Source organism: Triturus cristatus, chromosome 12 (genome assembly GCF_964204655.1).
Source record: "Triturus cristatus chromosome 12, aTriCri1.1, whole genome shotgun sequence".
NCBI classification, from domain to species: Eukaryota; Metazoa; Chordata; class Amphibia; order Caudata; family Salamandridae; genus Triturus; species Triturus cristatus.
Window position 1 is genome coordinate 624,137,256 of NC_140595.1, and position 21,567 is coordinate 624,158,822.

A 21,567-nucleotide genomic window follows, 5' to 3' on the forward strand; every position below is an offset into this window, starting at 1 on the left:
ATGCGAAGTTTCGGCATTTTGCATCCTGGTGTGTTGCAAACAGGTCTATTGTCGGTGTACCCCACCTTTTGAATAGCCTTTGAGTTTCCTGTCCATCGAGCTCCCACTCGTGGGATGCCGAGGTCTGCCTGCTGAGCCCATCGGCTTCCACATTGTCCTTCCCTGGTAGGTGTATGGCCAGCAGGTCTAATTTGAGTGGGATGGCCCATCTCCAAATCTCTTGTGCCAGAGTGGAAAGGGGGAACGATTGTGTTCCTCCCTGCTTGTTGATATAGAACATTGTTGTAGTATTGTCCGTCTGTATCAACACTTTTTGGTTGTATAGCTGCCTCTGGAAGGCCTTCAGGGCTAGCAGTACGGTCTTCAATTCCAGGTAGTTGATGTGTCTGACCGCATCTGCTGGAGTCCACAGACCCCTCACTCTAAGCTTGTTCATGTGTGCTCCCCATCCTATCTGGGATGCGTCTGTGGTGATGGTCACAGTTGGGCTTGGTGGTGTTAAGGGCTTTCCTATAGTTATGTTCTCCCTGTTCCCCCATGCTATCTCCTCTTGCACTGCGTGCGTAACAACCACTAGATCCTCCCAACTTCCACTTGCCTGTGACCATTGCTGTTGCAGCCATTCCTGGAATGGTCTCATGTGAAGCCGTACATTGGGGACTAGGTGGATGCATGACGCCATCATCCCCATGATCTTGCTCGCTGTTCTCACTGTCAGAGCTTGCCCCTTCTGGTAGAGGCGCGTCTCCTTCAGCAGGACTTTTGTTCTCTTGTCGCTGGGCATCACCGTTCTGTCTATGGTGTTGATCTGTGCCCCCAGGAATATCTTCACCTGCTCTGGTTTCATGGATGATTTCCCCCAGTGTATTGAGAACCCCAGGTTCGTTAGTGTCTTTGTGACCCGCTGTGCGTGTTCCTCGCATTTATCACGTGAAATTGCTTTTATTAGCCAGTCGTCGAGGTAAGGATACACATGAATCCCTTCCCTCCGCAGGTACGCTGCTACTGCTGCAAGGCATTTTGTGAAAACCCTTGGTGCGGACTTCAGCCCGAATGCCAGGGTTGTGAATTGGTAGTGATCTTTGTTGATTGTGAACCTTAACAGTTTTTTGTGCTGCCTGTTCATTGGGATGTGCAGGTAGGCGTCTTTGAGATCCACTGTGGACATGAAGTCCCCGTCTCCCATCTGTGGGAGTAGTTCTTGTATGGATGTCATTTTGAACTTTTGCGTCCTTACGTACTTGTTTAGGAACCGTAGATCCAGGATGGGTCTTCGTGTCTTGTCCACCTTTGGTACCAGGAAGTAGTTTGAGTACACTCCTTTGTTCCTCTCCTTGAAAGGTACTGGTTCTAAGGCCTCCTTTTGGAGCAGCTGTAGTGCCTCCTCTGCGAGTTGTGCTAGCTCCTGTCTTGAGTGTTCCCTTCTTTTTGGTTTTCTGTTTGGAGGGCTCCTTTCCAACTCTATGCAGTATCCGTACTGAATGATGTTGAGTATCCATTTGTCTGTAGTTATTTTTTGCCATTCCCGAAGGAAAAGCCTCAGTCTTCCGCCTACTGGTGTTGCATGCTCGTAGGCGTTTGGTTTGTGTAACCCCCCCACCCCCATTTTGTTCTTTTTGTGCTCCACACTTGGAGGTATATTGTGGGTGAGCCATCTTCTCCGTGCGAAGTCACTTTGAGGTGGGTTGGTCTCCCCCTCTTCTTTGTCCTCGTCCGTTCCCCCTACCGCGAAAGGACTGGCCTCTAGGCTGGTACTGCCAGTTTTGTTTCTGCTGCCCCTGTTGGCCGTGGCTCTCGCCTTGCTGGCCTTGCTGGAAACTTTGGTGTGACGTTCCCGGCTGGTTACCTCCCCTTCCGTAAGGTCTCCGAGTTGGGGTACCTCTTCGCATCCCCCTGAATTGCAGGGCCCCCATGGATCTTGCCGTCTCATTCTCTTTTTTGAGTTGGGTGAGCTTTTCATCCACCGGTGCCCCGAACAGTGTCTCTCCGTTGAAAGGGGTATTCAGTATATTATTTTGGACCTCTTGTTTAAATCCTGAAATTCTGAGCCAGGCCTGCCTCCTTTCAGTGATTCCTATCGCCATCAGTCTGCTTGATGTCTCTGCCCCGTCCAATGCCGTCTTAAGGCATGAGTTAGCTATATTCTTCCCCTCTTCCACTAGATGGGAAGCCCTTTGTTGGTATTGTTCGGGAAGATGTTTGATTAGGTCCCCCATCTCGTCCCAATGTTGGTACTGGTGCCTGTTCAGTAGCGCATTTGAGTTGGCCATGCGCCAGTGCATTGCAGCGTTCCACTCTATTTTCCTTCCAGTGAGGTCCATCCTTCTGCTCTCCTTGTCAGGAGGTGGCCCCGAGGTCGCCGGGACACTGGCCCTTTTTCTGGCCGTGGATGCAATAATGGAGTCAGCAGTGACAGATCCCTTGATGGAGGGTCCTGTGAGGAGTGTCTGTATTTCTTTTCTGTTCTGGGCGTGATGGATCGGCATGTTGCTGGGTCCTTGAACGCCTCTTTCCCTTGGTTCATCACACTTTGGAGCATGGGGATGAACTGGCTCCTAGTTTGGATGGGTAGCAGTGTTTCAAGTAGAAAATCTGCTTTCGGTTTCTCCTCCTCTAGTTTCACGCCAAAAGCTGCTGCCGCGCTTTTGACGACCATGTTGTACGCCCCAATATCATCTGGCGGCGAAGGCCTCGAAGGATATGTCTCTATGGGCTCTTCTGGGTTTTCGGCGTCGAGGTCCTGCCATTCCAGCTCTTGCGTCATCGACGGTGCCGAGCCGTAGATCGACTGCTCCTCCTCCTCTTTTTCTCCCTCATAATAGAGATCTTCTTCCCCTTCTTCGGGAGCTTTCGACTGCTCTTCAGCATCAAACTCTTCCTGCTCCTCGACTTCGACGAGAACCGTCGCCGGTTTCGCTGGGATTGTGACTCTCTTCATCTTTTCATCGAACTCCTTCTTCCTCTGAAGGATGCTCTCCATCTCCGCCTCGAGCCTTCTCTTTTTCTTCTCCATTTCGGAGGCATGTTCGTCGTCGAGCGTTGGTCTTTTTGACGGAGCTTGCGTCGACGCGGCCTTGTCTTTCGAAGTCGAACGCCCCACCTCGTGGGCCTGTTTCGACGAACCTTGTTGTTCGGCGGCCTTCGGCACCTGGGAGTCCTTCTCGAAGGATCCGCTGGGCCTATCGTCCTTGGATCCACTCGCGGTCGTCGAAATTTTCGGCGCCGGTGTTCCTTTCGAGGACTTTGACTCTGGTTTCTTCTAGTCAGTGTCTGGTTTTCGGGGCCCTTTCGGGGTTTTTGTGCTCGACGCCTCTCCTACCTTGTCAGACGTTTTCTTATCGGTCTCTGCGACCGTGAAGTCATCAGGTCCCTCGGCGATGTTGTCTTCGTCGGTGGAGAGAGACGGGGCCTTACCCTTGCCTTCCATGTTTAAGTTGGCTCTCCTTTGCCTCTCTCTCACCCGGAGGGTCTTCGGCGTGAAGGCGGAGCAGGCGTTGCAGTCCTTGCTCTCGTGGTCGATAGGCAGGCAAAGGATGCAGACCGGATGGTGGTCCTTCTGCGTGTATTTGTGGTGGCAGTTACGGCAGAATTTAAAAGGTATTTTCTCGGTTGGACGTCGAAGATTTCGAGGTTCTCTTCCTTCTTCGTCGTCCCGGCTCTATGTTATCCTCTCTGTAGTCTTTGCTTTATTTTCCTTCGATGAAACTCGTGCTTTTCTTTCTTCGTTCAAACTCTGGAGCTTCTCGTTGACGATCCAGACCCAACAGCGGAAAACAGAATCTGAAGATGGTGCCCCAAAGGTGGGACTTCCGCAGGAAGCACGCCGACGTCACTGCCCACCTGGGCTACGGAAAAAAAAAAAAAAAAAAAAAAAGAAAGACTACGAATCCGGACCCAATCACCAGATTGCGGAATAATGCACAGCATAGTGAATCCAGAAAGATTCACGCTGCAAAACAGGGTTGCTTTGCCTAGGTTGGTGCCAGTAGGATGAGGACATAGGGGATGAGGGGGGAGTGGTGAAAAAGTGTCGGCAAACACCCCTTACAGGTTCATTAATTGTGCATTGCACATGGACTGTGGATGTGGGTATCACCGTTCTACAAGGCCGAGCCACGATCAAGCTAGATGAACCTTGTGGAATTCAAGAACTGAAGAGGGAACTCAGATGTGCAGGGCAGGTTGTTCCAGGCTGTAGGAGTGACGTAGGAGAAGCCACAATAGCGGGATCTGGTTCTGCATATACAAGGGATGTGTGCGTGAATAGGAGTCTGGTGGAACGGAGGGGTCTGTTAGGTTTGAGAAAGTTTATGCTTTTGTTGAGGCACGTGTGGCCAATGTTGCGCAATGCTTAGTATGTCTGCTTCAAGAGTTTGGGTGCTTGTCTGTGGATTGGGAGACAATGGAGCTCTTTGAGGTGCGAGGTGACATTGAGTCCAGTGTGGGAGGTTGAGGCTGAGACTGGCTGCAGAGTTTCATATGGTCTAGAGTGTTCTGGTAAGTTGCGTGGCTTTCAGCATAGTGTATGTTGCTGTAGTGTAGCTTGATGGGGATGAAGGCTTAGGTGACGGTTCTGCAAGTGTTGGTTGGAGCCATTTTAAGATTTTTTTTTGCATCATTAGTGTGTGGAAGCAGGGAATTGAGACTGCATTCACTTGGCCGATCATGAAGATGGTTGTTGATTACTCTTCTGAGGTTCTTTGTGTGGGCTGCCAGGAGGGGGGTGGGTAGAGTTAGGCAGGATACCAGGTGAAGTCTCAGAGTGAGAAGCCTCCGCCTAAGATTACTACTTTCTTCTTGTCTGCATCGAGCTTGAGGCAGGGGGCTTTCATCTATCTGGCGGCTTTGGTCATGCAGGTGGAGAAATTGGTCAGGGTATTTGGTGCCTAGTAAGAAACAGAGTATGAACTGGGCATTGTTGTTTCCCTGTGTGAAGATGATGCTAGCGTGTGGGGTCATGTAGTTGTTGAACAGCGTGGGGCTGAATAAGCATCCTTGTGGATCTCCACAGATAAGGAGGACGGCATCTGAATTGAAGGAGAACAAGGTTGTCCAACTCATACCTTTTTAAAGGTAATTCACAGAACTACCATAGCTCTTAACGCAGCCTAGTCTTTTACAACTCATCTTGCCTAATTCAGTTTAAGACAAATCAATTTTGTGGCTAATTAATAAATCAAAGAACATTAATAAACAACCCCCTCACAAAAGTTTGTATATATGCAAGTCATAAACAACATTTTCTGCACGGGTAGCATTTTGTCGTTCCCTTCACTGGCAATGATTCACTTCAGATTGTAAGTAAAATCTGGTTCTCATTACTTGTGATGCCTTACATGGCTGCATCGGGTTACCTTCCCCTACGGCTGGCCGAATGTATGTAATAGAAGTAGACTGGAAAGGAGATAGTGGGGATGTCTTACCTGTCGGGTGGAGTAGCAGCCAATTTTGCATTCAGTCCTCTTACACGGTCTTGCTTTGGTGAGGGCGGCCTTACAGTGATCTTTCTATCACGCACTGGATGAAGAGGAAAATAAAAAACAATCAGCATTTACTGTCTCTAGGAAAACGTCTGAACTATAATAACGGTCAACCCAGAAATAATAGTCATGCAAGATGGATTCAAAGCATCTCCTGCACTGAGAATCAAGCATAAGAGCTTGCACCCATTGATGCAACACTAACTTAACACAGCAACCAGAGAACACATGTGATGATATCTTTGTAATGTGTATGAAACCAGCAAGAATCAGAACAGCACTGCTGCTGTTTGTGTGTAGTATATTGTTATTGGCAGTGATGGATACATTTTTAGGAAATGGCCTCTAGAGGCTGGACTGTTGACCGATTTGAATCCTGGCTTCAACTCAACACTAGACTGCTCAAAATCATACCGTTTGAGAAATACAATATCGCTTTACTTCAAAAATGGAATCTTTGGCCATCCACCCGAGGGTCACTCACTACTGCTAGTCGGTCTGTCCTTGCAGAGTATTTATCGAGGCTACCTAAATTCACATCAAGGAACAGCATCTGAAGATTTATAGCCTGACAAAGTGTCTGTGTGACGGCAGCCTCTCAATTATACAACAGTTTGGGCAAAAGCCAACCAAAACATGCAATTGTGTTCTTGCGAAAACTACATTTTAAAAAACTTTTCAATTTAGCTCATGCATTGTCAAAAATACCATCACTTCACAATGGTACTGAGCCCTCCGTACAAAATAAAATCAAAATGATTGATTACATGATCTATTTCAATCTTGTTTAAGTAAATGCGTATACAGTAAATATAAAAAATGCAGCAGTTGGAGAAATTGTCTGTTTGCATCTGTACCCCCATCTTTGTTCTCGTTCATTTATGAGGACCTGTTGAAGATCACATACTTGGTTATTGGAAACCCCAGCATGGTCGTTCTCCTGGTTTTCATTTCAGCAGCACATGGCATACCATTACCAAACTGTACTGCAACAGACGCAATGTGGTCACAGCAAATCATTGTGAAACCACTTAACAGCAATTGGGTCAGAGTTTCCAAGTCCAAACATAAATAAGGCTCGTATTTTTTTAATTAAGCAGTGTCACACTAAACCTACTTCATTGAAAAATATGATCCTGCTTTAAATTAAAAAAATTAATGACTAAAAAAAAACAATAACCCCTGCACTAGGCCCACTCCGACCTGTACATGCATATCGAATCCTAAACATTTAGTTTTTTTACATTCTAGATTACGCGAACCACTGCAGCTTGGCTTCTGAAATGAAAGAAAGGAGGAAATGCACAGCAAACAGAGCTTTTCGTTTTACCACAAGTAACTCAAACCGAGGCCAACATTATCTCTACCTCTGGAAAGAACTGTTCATTTATTCCTCCAACCTCCGAAATAACCTACAGTTGCTACCTCCAAACTATATTGTCCTTCTATTCCAACCTCTATTGTATATTATTAGCCTGTATGCCTACATTTTCTTGTGTATGCCTTATAAATGTTGCTTATGTTGCTCTACAAACTTTGTAAAGCGCTCTGATACCCTCTGGTCAAGTTTGCGCTATATAAAAACTAAAAAATAAATATATTGCATACATTTTGAATAAGTTTAAACCAGATGCATCTCAATGTTTCATGTGGGAAATCTTGGCCGCAGTTTTATTTAACATGTATGATATTCTTTGCATCACGGCTTCATAACTCACAGTACCCATGCATAAGTCAATATGACAGGGCCTTAAATCGAAGTGACAGTGTCATAAAACTTTTCTGACCGGGCCATAAATCATACACACAAGAGGTCCTAAATAACAAATGGATATGCAGTCCTGTTATTTGCTTGTCATATTTTTGACACCTTTTATTTGCTGAGGCAATCATACATGCTGTTTATGGGGTCATAAAGTGTCTTGTTGGTTTTTCTTAGATCGTGTGGGGGTGTAGCCTCACACTGCTACTACCTTGTCTGTCCATATTGTGCCCTGTTCTCGGGCAGGACTGGGCTGCGAGTGCCGTGCTCAGTTTACACCCACCTTTGGTCTACTCACCCTGCCATAACACATTCCCAGGTAAGAGGCCTTACTCTGGCACACCATCTTGCCGGTGTGCTTCCTTCACCAACATATATATACCCCTTTAAATCCGCTTTGTCTGCATTTCAGCACTGCGACAATGCTGATGCTCGGTGTGGGTGGGTCTTGGTTGTTGAGTTGAGTTGCGTGCTGCCCCAGCTTCCAGAAAGTAGCATGTGCAGAGAGGGGCAGCTCGTTGTATATACCCCACCGTTCCCCTCTGGCCATCAGCGGCATCCCCCCCATGGAGGGAGGGGGGGGTCAAACGATTACCTGGGCCCCCATTGGTCCAGTTTTTTCGTGCCATTCTTGGCCTGGGGGGAAGTGGGGGCAATCCACCCCCCCAGTCCTTCGCTTTTGGGCGCCGGCCCAAACCTGGCTTTTCAGGTCCATGGTGGCTGTCATGGTGCTGGCTCGTGAGGCCCCCTTCGGGGGCGGCCTCTATTATATTATATTGTCTGTTCCGCTGATCAGGGAATCACTCACTGTTGCCAGCCAAGCTACAAGGTAGTTATTCCCAGGCGTGCAAAATACTGAAGGAGCTTGACGTTTTATATATTGACTTCCCTAGATTAGTTGAAGCAGGCAAACTCCAAAGTGAGAGGATGGAGGAGTAAAGCATTAAGCTTGTGAAGGAAGTTAAATAGGAGGGATTCCTGAAAGATCCTGTTAGTGCATGTGCGCTAATCATTAATATATGGTGTCACCACAAACAAAGGGAAGAGCTTCAATCATAGGGCCCAGAGGATGCCTCTTGAACCCTGATAATTGCTGTATTTACTACCACACCATCATTCAAAGTGACCATTTCCACTACTTGCACCAGTGCCTATGGCATCCTTGCTACGCTACTTCCTCCGACATTGCATTTGACTCACGTGGTACCAACCATCTTGCAGAAATCGGATGCTCGCAGGTCTGCTGTAGACTCTCTGAGCTCCAGCAGTGCTTAGTGTCAAGGGAATGCATAGGTGAAGATAAAAGGTCTGGCTTTAATGTGCTAAAGCATCAAAGAAAAGGCATGCATATATGCCTTTGCCATTCGTTAGCACATTCAACCCGACCTTTAAGCCTTCCAAATGTGTCCAATGCCCAGTGTGCGAAATTGTAGCCCCACCACCACAGTTTCGTACTAGCCCCTCTCCCCCAAGTTTGTCTAGTCGTGCCCCTAATTAGACTCAACATTTCTTGGTCCTGATCCTACCTGAAAAGATTTCAACCCATCATCCAGCGTGGTCTGCCAGCACCAACTTTCATGGTAACAGATTCTGTCTTTACATCCACACAGGAAATCCTATACAGTTTCCTCCACACAAATTAAGTACTGTACACACTCCAAAGAATATAATCAAATCAGTCTCCAATTTCCCCTCTCGTGCATTAGGACATGAATAAAACATGATCTTGCTTATCTAGCGAAAGATTAACATGCAATAACTCAGGAATTAAATGGACACTAGAAATTGGACGTAGGCCAAATTCGTAGACTGAATTAGCTTGGGACAATAACTTACACCAAAAGAAGGCACAAATGATGGCACCAGGGGCTCTGTTGGATTGCATATAGTTGCCTTTGGCTGTATACCATTAGCAACGTGACCTCTGTTAGGTCCTGGGTGGATTCCATAGCTTTTCTGGTAAATATGGAGCCAGGGTTTCAGTTTCTCCTGGGTACACTTCATGTAGCTTACTGAGGCTCTTTAATCCTACCAACAGGGACATGGCCCGTTGAAGCTATGTGGTTTCCACTGAGTTTCTCTGGTGGCTCATGGTTGCAGCTATGGCATTGGTTTCTATTACTCCTGGGTAATCACATTCAGTATGTTACCAAAGGACGGTTTTACCAACATCATTTGTGGAGCCCACTGTATGATTTAGTCCACCCTAAAAATGGTAAGTATTCACTTGCATCTACTCACACTCCCTGCAACACTCCATGCTTAAGTGCAAGGCTGATAATGCACCATCTTTAGAGCAAGTCTCCAAACCTACTATACCTCACCCATTACCTCTCTTATAGGTAAAAGTACTATCAACACCCTTTTTCTAGCATACAGTTTGAAACAGCATCCAGGACCCCAATGCAAATTTAAGCACTTCGTCACCAAGTCAAAAGAAAGCAATACAATTGTTCCAATTTAAAGACTGTATGCAGTGCCTGGAACGCTTGGGGCGTCAAGGGCCCAGTACATGATGCTCACCACTTGAAAAGGGCTAACATATTTGGTAATTCTAGCTCATCTCCACAGTCCCTCAACCATCACAGTGAGAAGGGGAAGGTAAGTTGAGAGGCGGGGAAGGTAAACTGAGAGGCGGGGAAGGTAAGCTGAGAGGCGGGGAAGGTAAACAGAGAGGCGGGGAAGGTAAACAGAGAGGCGGGGAAGGTAAACAGAGAGGCGGGGAAGGTAAACAGAGAGGCGGGGAAGGTAAACAGAGAGGCGGGGAAGGTAAACAGAGAGGCGGGGAAGGTAAACAGAGAGGCGGGGAAGGTAAACAGAGAGGCGGGGAAGGTAAACAGAGAGGCGGGGAAGGTAAACAGAGAGGCGGGGAAGGTAAACAGAGAGGCGGGGAAGGTAAACAGAGAGGCGGGGAAGGTAAACAGAGAGGCGGGGAAGGTAAACAGAGGCGGGGAAGGTAAACAGAGGCGGGGAAAGTAACCCTTTGGGTGCCAGGCCTTTTCCCCCTCCTGTGCCTGGCGATTCCCTAGTGGGTGGGTGTCATGACGAGATAGTCTCGTCATGGGCACAGCGCGACTATGCTCCATGACGAGACCATCTCGTCATGGGCACAGAAGAGGGTAAACAGAGGCGGGGAAGGTAAACAGAGGCGGGGAAGGTAAACAGAGGCGGGGAAGGTAAACAGAGGAGGGGAAGCTAAGCTGAGAGGAGGGGGGGGGGGCTGAGAGGAGGGGGAGCTAGGCTGAGAGGAGGGGGAGCTAGGCTGAGAGGAGGGGGAGCTAGGCTGAGAGGAGGGGGAGCTAGGCTGAGAGGAGGGGAAGGTAGGCTGAGAGGAGGGGAAGGTAGGCTGAGAGGAGGGGAAGGTAGGCTGAGAGGAGGGGAAGGTAGGCTGAGAGGAGGGGAAGGTAGGCTGAGAGGAGGGGAAGGTAGGCTGAGAGGAGGGGAAGGTAGGCTGAGAGGAGGGGAAGGTAGGCTGAGAGGAGGGGAAGGTAGGCTGAGAGGAGGGGAAGGTAGGCTGAGAGGAGGGGAAGGTAGGCTGAGAGGAGGGGAAGGTAGGCTGAGAGGAGGGGAAGGTAGGCTGAGAGGAGGGGAAGGTAGGCTGAGAGGAGGGGAAGGTAGGCTGAGAGGAGGGGAAGGTAGGCTGAGAGGAGGGGAAGGTAAGCTGAGAGGAGGGGAAGGTAAGCTGAGAGGAGGGGAAGGTAAGCTGAGAAGCGGGGAAGGTAAGCTGAGAGGTGGGGAAGGTAAGCTGAGAGGTGGGGGAGGTAAGCTGAGAGGTGGGGACGGGGGGTCTCCACTTCTCCCAGTCACCACTGTGAAAATGGGAAGATAAACCATGAAGGCAAGGAATGGGCTTGGAGGCACAGTTGATGCTCACCTCTGTCAGGTGAAAAGTTTGCTCTTTTGGCTGGGGGAGAGGGCTGCCGGTCTTTGTCTGAGGGCTCGTACCTCTTCCTACTTCCTTTATCAGCTGCCTAGAAGAGACAAGAAAACAAACAAGACAAACACCAGATTAAAAAACGATTCCACAGTAAGGCATATACGTGCAGCAGACAAGCACCAAGAAGGATTGGTACTTTGCCACCGAGTTAAGCAGAATCACAGGATACCACGAGTGCAATGTTACATGTGTCACCTGTCATGCCCTGCTGCCGCCAGGTGCACCCGACTTCCAAGACTCACCAGTGCAGGTTAGCAGCCATGAAAATGTAGATTGTTACCTTTATCCTTAAATAACCAGGCCTTGAACATGCCCTGCGAGATTACCTAACTAATACACTCCTTCTCTTGGCACGAACAGGTTCTGAGGCTTACTTGGTACTTTAAAAGGCCCATTGTTTGTTTTGGCATTGGCCTGGGCTAGTTCCTGTCGTCTGGACGTCTGCCAATCATACTACAGAAAATAACAAAATACTTTGCCGTCTTTGTAAACATTACCAATAGGTTTGTTTCAATATGTGAAACAGTTTGTGCCCTTATTTACCACGAATTATTAGTGGTCTATTAACTATTGTAATGCTGGTCTACCAGAAAAATGGTGCAGCTCACTAAAATATAAAGGGCCTGTGTTATACACACTTGCAATGAGCAAGACACAAGTACCAACAGTCAGGAAACGGAAAGAATTCCCAGTCAAAACGTTTGAATCTCCTAGCAACATCGCATTGTAAATGTCAATGAACAGGCGGTCTAATGTCACAGTTAGTAAATACAGGAGTGTACGTTTGTAGCCTTCCCTCTTGGTCACAGACTAGTGTGGCTTCAAAGTTTATGACGCGTTGTAAAGCGCTGCACGTTGCCTGGCAACTTCAGAGCGCTCAAGTACAGTGGAAAGCTTGGATAAACAGACGAGGGGAAGCTCTGCGAAGCGTGGGCTATGTCTAGCGATGGGACTGGATATGAACGAGTTGGGCTTTCTTTGAGCTGGACGAAACGCAGATTGGTTGGGCCCTTTGTAAGACACGGACAGAAGGAGGCTTTCTTTATAGTGGATGATAGGTGAGAGCCCAAAGGTAGGGCATTGCCCCCACTGGATGTGTAGTGGTGACTCTATGACGGCTGGCCCACGAGGAGCCCGTGAGGTGTGAGCAGGTTACGTACTCCGTGCCCCACTCTGCCTTTAATCACGCGCCCCCTTGGCAATGATCACCATGATGCGTGCCCCAAGATCTGCTCCTCCCGCTTAGCTCCTCGTTGGCCGGTCGGGTCGTTTCTTCTCATTCCAGCATTCATTTTTGAATTCCATAAATCTAGTCTCTCCAGACGGCATGGGGTAGCAAGGGAAATGTTTTGAGCAATCCAGCTGGTGGCAACAAAGTCCTGGTAGTGACTGAATCACTAATCAAAATTCGTTCTTAAAGCAGCTGAAGATCAGTTAGGTTGCAGTCCTGAGCTGATAAAAAGCAGAAGGAACACGTTGACTGTAGTCCAGTCCGTCCCATTCTTCCTATTATACATACACATCCTTTTAAAGTGGCATACTCTTTTCAACCTCGAGAGAGAGGGGTGCAGAACGAGAGAACAAAAGACAAGGGCCAAGTTCCAGATGACATTCATGGCTTCGCTACACGGGGGTTCATCAAAGGGATCACACATTTAATTTTGATGTGTGTTTTAGCAACCAATTAAAACAAATCTCAAAATAAATTAAAAACAACATTCAAAACCCACTCTATTAAAAAGATGAATATAAAAGGCAAAATAATTAAGGTGCTGCTTTTAGAATGATATGACTGTTCAATAAACTCGAATTAACTTTATTTGTAAGGCTTACACATACCATTGCTTACAACCACCTTGATGGTGAGAAATAAAATATTCAATTCCTGGGCATTGACACCCTCCACATTCCATCTCTAAATCCAAGTGCCTGGGAATTATATTTTGTATATTGAATAACAAAATCAGGCCACCTGCCCGCGAGCACACAATGCATAGAATGGACAGTACAATGTGTTGTCCTCAAATCACCTGACTGGACGGGCTGAGAGCGCTCTTCAAGAACAAAGTACAACAGCTGTCGGATTCGACATGAAAGACAACAAGGGAAACCAGTTAGCTTCAAAGTTGGGAGGAGAAAGCGTTCTCCATTGTTAGAACATCCAAAAGACGAAACAGGCAGTCTGTGTGGACTGGGAGTACTAATTTTTCCCACTGAGCCAGATAGTAGGAATATGCTACTTACCAGTATGCATCTGTTCTTGGCATGTAGAGCTGCAGAGTTGTACACTTAGCATAGATCGCCATCTGGTGTTGGGCCCGGATGTTTGCAGTTTGTTTTTCTTCTTGGACAGTCTTTGGAAGTCACGAGTTTGGTGACTCCTCCTTCGGTCCGTACTGCGCATGGGCTTCGGCTCCATCCTCAGATTGTTTTTCGCCAACAGGGAAATGATGGAGCTTGGTAATCACAGTGAGAAACCCATGTGTGTAGTATCTAAATAAGATGTACTGGAACGGATACAGGTAGCCGGGGAGGCGGGTGGGCGTGTACAACTCTGCAGCTCTACATGCCAAGAACAGATGCATACTGGTAAGTAGCATATTCCGTTCGAGGCATATGAGCTGCAGATTGTACACTTAGCATAGATTATATAGCAGTACCCAACCCTAGCGGCGACCACCGGTATCCGTTGCAGTGGTTTGAAATAGTGTCTTTAGTACAGCCTGGCCCACTCTAGCTTGCTGCTTGGAATGCACATCTACACAGTAATGTTTTGTGAAGGTGTGCGGTGTAGACCATGTGGCTGCTTTGCAGATGTCATCTAAGGGTATATTCCCTAGAAAGGCCATAGAAGCCCCTAACTTTCTTGTAGAATGGGCTTTAGGCGGAACAGATAATGTTCTTTTAGCCTTTTGGTAGCAAATCTGTATGCATTTTACAATCCACCTAGCTATCCCTGATTTAGAAATGGGGTTGCCTTTATGTGGTGGAGAGAAGGAGACGAACAATTGTTTAGTCTTCCTGAAGGGTTGCGTTCTTTGTATGTAGAATAGCAAGGCCCTTTTTACATCGAGTGTGTGTAAGGCTCTTTCTGCAACAGATTGAGGTTGCGAGAAGAAGACAGGTAATTCCACCGATTGATTGAGATGAAAGGGGGAAATGACCTTGGGCAGGAACTTCGGATTTGTGCGAAGTATGACCTTGCTGTGATGTATTTGTATGAAGGGTTCTTGTATAGTGAACGCTTGTATTTCACCAACCCTTCTAAGGGAAGTGATAGCTACGAGAAAAGCTGTTTTCCAGGTGAGAAACTGTAGCTCGCATTTATGCATTGGTTCGAAGGGCGGACCCATTAGTCGTGTAAGAACTAAATTTAGGTTCCATACAGGGGAAGGTGGTGCCCTGGGAGGAATTACTCGTTTAAGGCCTTCCATGAAGGCTTCAATAGCGGGCACTCTGAAGAGAGATAAATGCTGTCTGTTTTGTAGATAAGCAGCAATCGCTGCTAGGTGTAGGCGTATGGATGAATAGGCCAGGTTACACCTGTGAAGATGGAGCAGATAGCATATGATGTGCTGTATGGATGCATCTAAAGGGTTGATTGTATTGTTACGGCAGTAAATAACAAATCTTTTCCACTTTGCGGCATAACATGCTCTAGTGGTAGGACGTCTGGCTTCCATGATGATGTTCATGCAATCAGGGGGAAGGTTAAGGTATCCGAATTCTAGGATTTCAGGAGCCAGATCGCCAGGTTGAGCTGAGCTGGGTCCGGGTGCCTGATTTCTCCATGGTTCTGGGTTAGGAGGCATGGAGATAGGTGCAGTTTTTGATGTGGTACCACTGATAGTTGTAGTAGCGTGGTGTACCACGGCTGCCTGGCCCACGTCGGAGCTACCAGAATGAGTGTGAGGGAGTGCTGTTGTAGCTTCCTGACCACTAATGGAATTAGTGGGAGAGGTGGAAAGGCGTATGCAAATCTGCCTGACCAGTTCATCCATATCGCATTGCCCTTGGACAATGGGTGTGGGTATCTGGCGGCGAAGCTTGGGCATTTTTTGTTTTCGTGGGTGGCGAAGAGGTCTATCTGAGGATGCCCCCACTGTTGGAAGAATGGTTGAAGAACTTGTGGATGCAGTTCCCATTCGTGTAGTTGTTGCGTTTGTCTGCTGAGCAGATCTGCCATGGTGTTTTGTACGCCTGGAACGTGTTGTGCCAGGAGAAAGATGTTTTGGGGAATTGCCCATCTCCATATGCTCTGGGCTAAGCGGGAGAGCTGGGGAGAGTGTGTCCCCCCCTGTTTTTGGATATAATACATTGCAGTCATGTTGTCTGTGCGAATGAGGACTGCTTTGCCCGAAATCTGTTTTTGGAAAGATTTTAGGGCTAGAAAGATCGCCAAGAGCTCCAGATGGTTGATGTGGAGCAATTTTTGCTGTGGCGTCCATAGACCTTGCATTGTGAGGTGTAGGAGGTGCGCTCCCCAGCCGGAGAGCGATGCGTCCGCTGTTAGAATCACCTGAGGAACCGGGTCCAGGAACGGCCGCCCTTTTGAAAGGTTTGTGGTGTTCCACCACTGCAGAGAGTGATGTGTGCGGCCGTCCACCAACACCAGATCCGTCAGCTGACCCTGGGCCTGGTTCCACTGTTGTGCTAGGCACTCTTGAAGTGGACGCATGTGTAGTCTTGCATGGGGCACTATAAAGATGCAAGACGCCATCATTCCTATGAGCTTCATGAACACTCTTGCTGGAAGAGAGTGTTGGGGAAGGAATGTTTTGCGTAAGGCTTGAATGCTTGTGATTCTGGCTGTGTTTGGATAGGCAATACCTTTGGAGGTGTCTATAGTGGCCCCGAGGTATTGCTTTGTGTGAGATGGTATGAGGTGGGACTTTTGGTAGTTCACCGTGAAGCCTAGCTGGTGGAGCAGTTGGATGGTGCTGTTTGTATGCTGCACGCATTGATGGTAAGACGCGGCTTTTATCAGCCAGTCGTCTAAGTAAGGGAAGACGTGAATGTGTTGACGTCTGAGGTGTGCTGCTACTACCGCTAGGCATTGGGTAAACACCCGTGGTGCGGTGGTGACCCCGAAGGGGAGAACCGTGAATTGGTAATGTTGCCCGTCCACCACGAACCTGAGGTATTTCCTGTGAGAGGGGTGTATTGGAATGTGAAAGTATGCGTCTTTCAGATCCAATGTTGTGAGAAAATCTCCCTGACAGAGGAGCGGGAGGACTTGTTGTAGGGTGACCATATGGAAATGGTCTGAATGTATGTAGGCATTTAGAGGCCGGAGGTCCAGAATGGGCCTGAGGGTCCCGTCTTTCTTTGGTATTAGGAAATATAGGGAGTAAACCCCTAGATTTTGCTGATTGATGGGGACCTGCTCTATAGGGTGTTTTTGGAGGAGGGAGAGTACCTCCTGTTTGAGCAGTGTGGAATGTTCTTGAGACATTGGGCGGTGCCTTGGTGGGATATTGGGTGGGGTAGATGTTAGCTCGAGACAGTACCCTGACCGAATGATTTGGGTCACCCATTTGTCCGATGTTATGGACTCCCATGCGTGGATAAAGTTTTGTAGTCTGCCCCCGACCGGAGTGGAATGGTCTGGGGGGAGCGGAGGGAAGTCATTGTGTGGGCGGGGTGGCAGAACGGGTGTTGTTAGTTTTGCCCCTGCCCTTATTGTTGTTGCCTCTGTAACCACCCCTTTGGTTGCCCTTTGAAAAGGTATTTTGAGGAGGGGATTTGTAGGAGGTAGAGGTGCTATCGGTGGAGAAGCCTCTGCCTGTGCCACGAAAGGAGGAGCGTCGAAAGGAACGTTTAGACGCTTGTGTTTGGAGTGCCCCCATAGACTTTGCTGTGTCTGTGTCCTTTTTCATCTTTTCCAACGCTTCGTCTACCTTGGGCCCAAAGAGCGTTTGTTGGTCAAAGGGGTGATTGAGTATGGACGCCTGGACTTCAGGCTTAAACCCTGAGATCCTGAGCCAGGCATGGCGACGAAGCAGGACACTGGTATTTATGGCTCTAAAAGCAGTGTCGGCTGCATCGAGGGCACACTTAATGGAGGTGTTTGTAATGAGTTTACCCTCCTGTATTAGCTCATGAGCCCTACGCTTGTGTTTCTCGGGGAGGTGCTGCATAAGAGCCTCAAGTTCATCGTAGTGTGCTCTGTCATAGCGCGCAAGTAGCGCTTGTGTGTTTGCAATGCGCCACATGTTTGCAGCTTGAGAGGCGGTGCGCTTGCCAGACGCGTCTAGGAGTTTGGATTCCTTGTCTGGCGGTGGGGCTTCTCCTGAGGACTGGGAGTTAGCCCGCTTTCTAGCTGTAGAGACAACTAGGGAATCTAAGGGAGCAGGGCCCTTAATGTATGCAGGGTCTGTGGGTGCCGCCTTATACTTTTTCTCTATTCTAGGGTTTAGTACCCTGGCCCTGACAGGGTCTTTGAACACCTCTGCGGCATGCTTGGTGACACCCTTAAGCATGGGTAAGATAGAGGTGGATTTGTCCTGTATGTCGAATGTATCCAGTAAGAAGTCGTCTTCCACTGGTTCAGTGTGCATGTCCACCCCATGGTAGTGTGCTGCTCTCTGCACTAAATGATGGAACCCTAAGGAGTCCTCTGGAGGAGACGGCCTGGATGGGTATAGGTCGTCCTGAGGAATATCGGGTACATCAGGGTTATTGTAATCCTCCCACGGGTCTGGGGTCCCTGGTGGAGTGGGATCCATTGGGGCGTCCGCCGGATAATTGTCCGGGTCCCCGTCGTCCGGATCTGGGGACGGGGCCGGAGAGTAGTGAGGTAAAGGTGGCGGAGACCTGGGAGGGGGAGGGGGTGGAGGAGGTGGAGGAGGTAGGGGAGGTGGTAGTGGGGAGGGCACTCTGAGGGGAGAAGTAGCAGAGTCCTTCCGTTTGGGTGGTGGAGGAGGAGCCGGAGTATCAAGGCGTCTTTTCTTGATAATTAAAGTCAATAGTCCAGTCTTTGGATCTTTGGACAGAGTCTTTTGTAGAGGGTCTGGTGTAAACAGAGCCAGTGGCGTCGAATCGTCCGTCGGCACCGGTGATTTCGGAACCGAGGACTTCGATGGTTTGTGTGCGCCATGCTTTTTTGGGGCCTCCGGTTTTTTCGGCGTCGAAGGAATTTTCGGCGCCGGAGCGTCGGTGCCGACAGATTTATGTTTGTGTTTGGTCGGCACCGAGAGTCCAGGCTTCGGCACCGGTGGCTTCGGAGTCGAGCTGGATATTGCTTTCTTCGGTGCCGGATGCTGTTTTTCGGCACCGGGCGTCGGCTGGCTCGATCCCGAGCTGCCGTGAGACTTTGGATGCTTCGACACCGAGCCCGAAGGTGGGGTGATCGAAGCTTTGGTCTTGGTTTTGCCCAGGCCGGCAGGCGAGGGAGTAACCTGAGTCTCTTTGGTTTTGGGCGCGGGGGTGGGAGGGGGCACAGTACTCACGGCCCGCTGCGCCGGTGTGATGTCCTCCACGTCGGAGTCGTCGGCCTCAGAAGCGCTGACGACGTCTTCTTCCTGCTCGGTGTGTGTTTGCCCCGAAGCTTCGGCACCGTCTCCGAAGATGTCCGGTGGAGCTGCAGACGATGAGTGCGCCATGGTGCGTCGAGCTTTTCGATCCCGGATGGTTTTCTTCGATCGAAAAGACTTACAGGCGGGGCAGTCTCTGGCCTCGTGTTCTGGAGAGAGGCAAAGATTACACACCTGATGGAGGTCGGTGTGGGGAAATTTAGACCCACATTTTGGGCACTTTTTGAACGGAGTCCTTTCCATCGGCCGGGACCGGAGTCGAGGAGGGCCCGAAGGCCGGTGCCGATGTACGGGATGGAGAAAAGTGCCGCTTCGAGAGATGAAGATGATGATGAAGAAACTCGAAGAAACGAGGATTTTCCGTCGAGGCTGGAACCGTAGAAGTTCGAAGCCGGAGCACGAAGTATCACATCCGAGCCCGATGGCGGAAAAAAACAATCTGAGGATGGAGCCGAAGCCCATGCGCAGTACGGACCGAAGGAGGAGTCACCAAACTCGTGACTTCCAAAGACTGTCCAAGAAGAAAAACAAACTGCAAACATCCGGGCCCAACACCAGATGGCGATCTATGCTAAGTGTACAATCTGCAGCTCATATGCCTCGAACATGTACTTTCACTAAGGCCAGAGGATTGTTTGCCTAACTGAGAAATGGGGGCGCATTTGCCCTAGAACGAGAGGCCAAAAAAGATCACCCCTGGGTTTGAACGTTTAATAAGCAGGTCGTCGCCCCAATATTTGCCTAACTTTGGCCAGTGCCAGAGGAGATGGCTAAGTGCATTCTTTTCATCACATCCCCCTCAACAGGTGTTCGCCTCATTCGTCCCAGTCTGATAACCTCTGTGGTGCATGATACTAGTACATAATCAATATATGCTGGGTGTCTAACCCGTTTACAGTACGTAGCCGTGCAGGACTTCTCGCAGACTATCTCCCATTTATTTGCGTAGACCTCTCATGCTTGTTGTCTGTAATCTCCCTATCCAAATCCCTTTCCCAATGTTTGACAACTGGAATTTTATCTTGGGGTGACACGGTTATAATCAGTATGTAGAAAGTTGGTATTAACTCATACCTCTGCTTCCTGACTTTTATCTAACATAGAGTTTCTCTGGCATTAATCAAGGGTTGCAATACCCAGTGTCTAAGTGTGAAACTGTAGCGCCTCTGGTAGGCCAAAGTTTTTTTTTACTTCCTCTAATGACTTACATTTCTCTCCATTAAACAGTGATCTTTTTTTTGAAGCATTGAGCCCCTGGAGCGTACCTTTATTATTTTTATTTTGGAGAATTGGCTCGTTGACCAGTAAATCAATTTGAGTAGAAAAGAATCAAGTTTCCCTTCAAATGTGCCAATACAGTGCCATGCACCAGCACACAAGTCTCTCACATCTTTCTACACCAATCCCGCATCCAAACTCCCCAAATTCCCTTCCAATAAACAGAAGTAAAGAAAACCATAACAGAACATTTCCACCCAATGGGTACATCTCCTCACTTCACTGGACTGACACAGGTCAACAGGTCCACTGAAGTCTGTTTGCCTCTCCCTGACGCACAGGAATCGTCTGCCAGGTCAGAGCTTGCATCTCTTGCCACAGCATTGGTTATTTGTCGTAAAGGGAATCGGGCTGTTGCAGTTTGATTCCAGAGGATCTTTGCCGTGCCTTCTCCATCAGATCAACTGATTCTTTTCACCTCTTGTAGTTTCTCCAATGTAGGTTTCTCTATTATCTTCTCTGTGGGGAGTTTCTCAGTCCTCTATGGTGCACCCTCTGCTTACTTCGGCCCCAGCACCTCATTCCCAATGGCCATCAAATGACCCTGCAGATGTGCTTCCATCTCCTTGAATACTCCAGATGGACCTTGCTTCAAGCAGGAGTTTGCAAATATCACTTTTCATTGTCACGGGTGAAGGTCAGGAGAAATGGATGGCCCCTTGGCAAGGCACTTCCCAAGTGTGACACTTGTCTAAACTCCCTTCTACGTGTTTGCAGCTACAGAGTAGATCACCTATATTGGAGACCAAGCTCACAATGCTCTCTTAATCTTCACACAAGTGTACATGTGTTAAAATACCTAGTAGGGCTTCCCTCTGCAGTCCTTTCCACCCTATGTGTACAGTCAGGCCAAACTGAGGGGGAACTATTTGGATCCTGGTATAGTGGAGGAGCTTTCTAATATATATTAGACTATCTTTGCTACTACCAAAACAATTGTAGTTTTGAAACTTCTACAGACTGCTTTGCCGCATTTCTAGCAGACGATAATAACTCATTTGACGGAGACATAATGTTATGCATGACCTTGTAAAGTGGTGGTCCGAATATCTATCAATCTAGATTTTTAAAATCAGTTGATAGTCTCTTTTGGAGTAGTCTGATTTTAATTATACTTAACCAAAATCTGATTATATCTACTGTATATTCTTTTTTCTTAACATATTATTTGCCTTTCTATAACATAAAATGTACTATAAAATCGAGATCTATTTTTCTGATCCAAGCACAGTCTATTGATAATTCACTTTCTTAGTTAGCATCGTTTCAAGACATAGGGCAGAAAGTAACTCATTAACAACAAAACTGCAATTTCTCTTACCTTATTTAAGAGCGTCAACTTGATCTCTTTGTGGGCGCTAAAGCCACTCTGGGTTAGTGACTGCTGCGGTGGAGGTGGCAGTATCGGTGGCAGTAGAGGTACTTTGCTGCTCTGCTGTGGCTTTGGTGCTTTGGGGGTAGTTTTCTGTGACTGAGATGCCGTTTCACGTTTCCGCTTTTCATCTTTAATACCATCTTCTTTTTTTGCTTTTCCACCTAAAATGAGATATCAGAATGATTTTCATGTAGTTTAAA

The 21,567-nt window shown here is 48.1% G+C and overlaps 1 protein-coding gene across 1 annotated transcript in view; it reads right to left on the reverse strand.

The window, feature by feature from the left end:
• The window catches only part of ZC3H18 (zinc finger CCCH-type containing 18), a 537,339-nt gene that overhangs the window by 27,602 nt on the left and 488,170 nt on the right, over nt 1–21,567 (reverse strand). The window contains exons 14-16 of the mRNA XM_085638957.1: nt 21,314–21,528; nt 11,117–11,213; nt 5,424–5,517 (exon numbers count right to left, since the gene is read on the reverse strand). Coding sequence (XP_085495083.1) covers nt 5,424–5,517; nt 11,117–11,213; nt 21,314–21,528 — 406 coding nt within the window. The remainder of the gene's footprint in view (nt 1–5,423; nt 5,518–11,116; nt 11,214–21,313; nt 21,529–21,567) is intronic.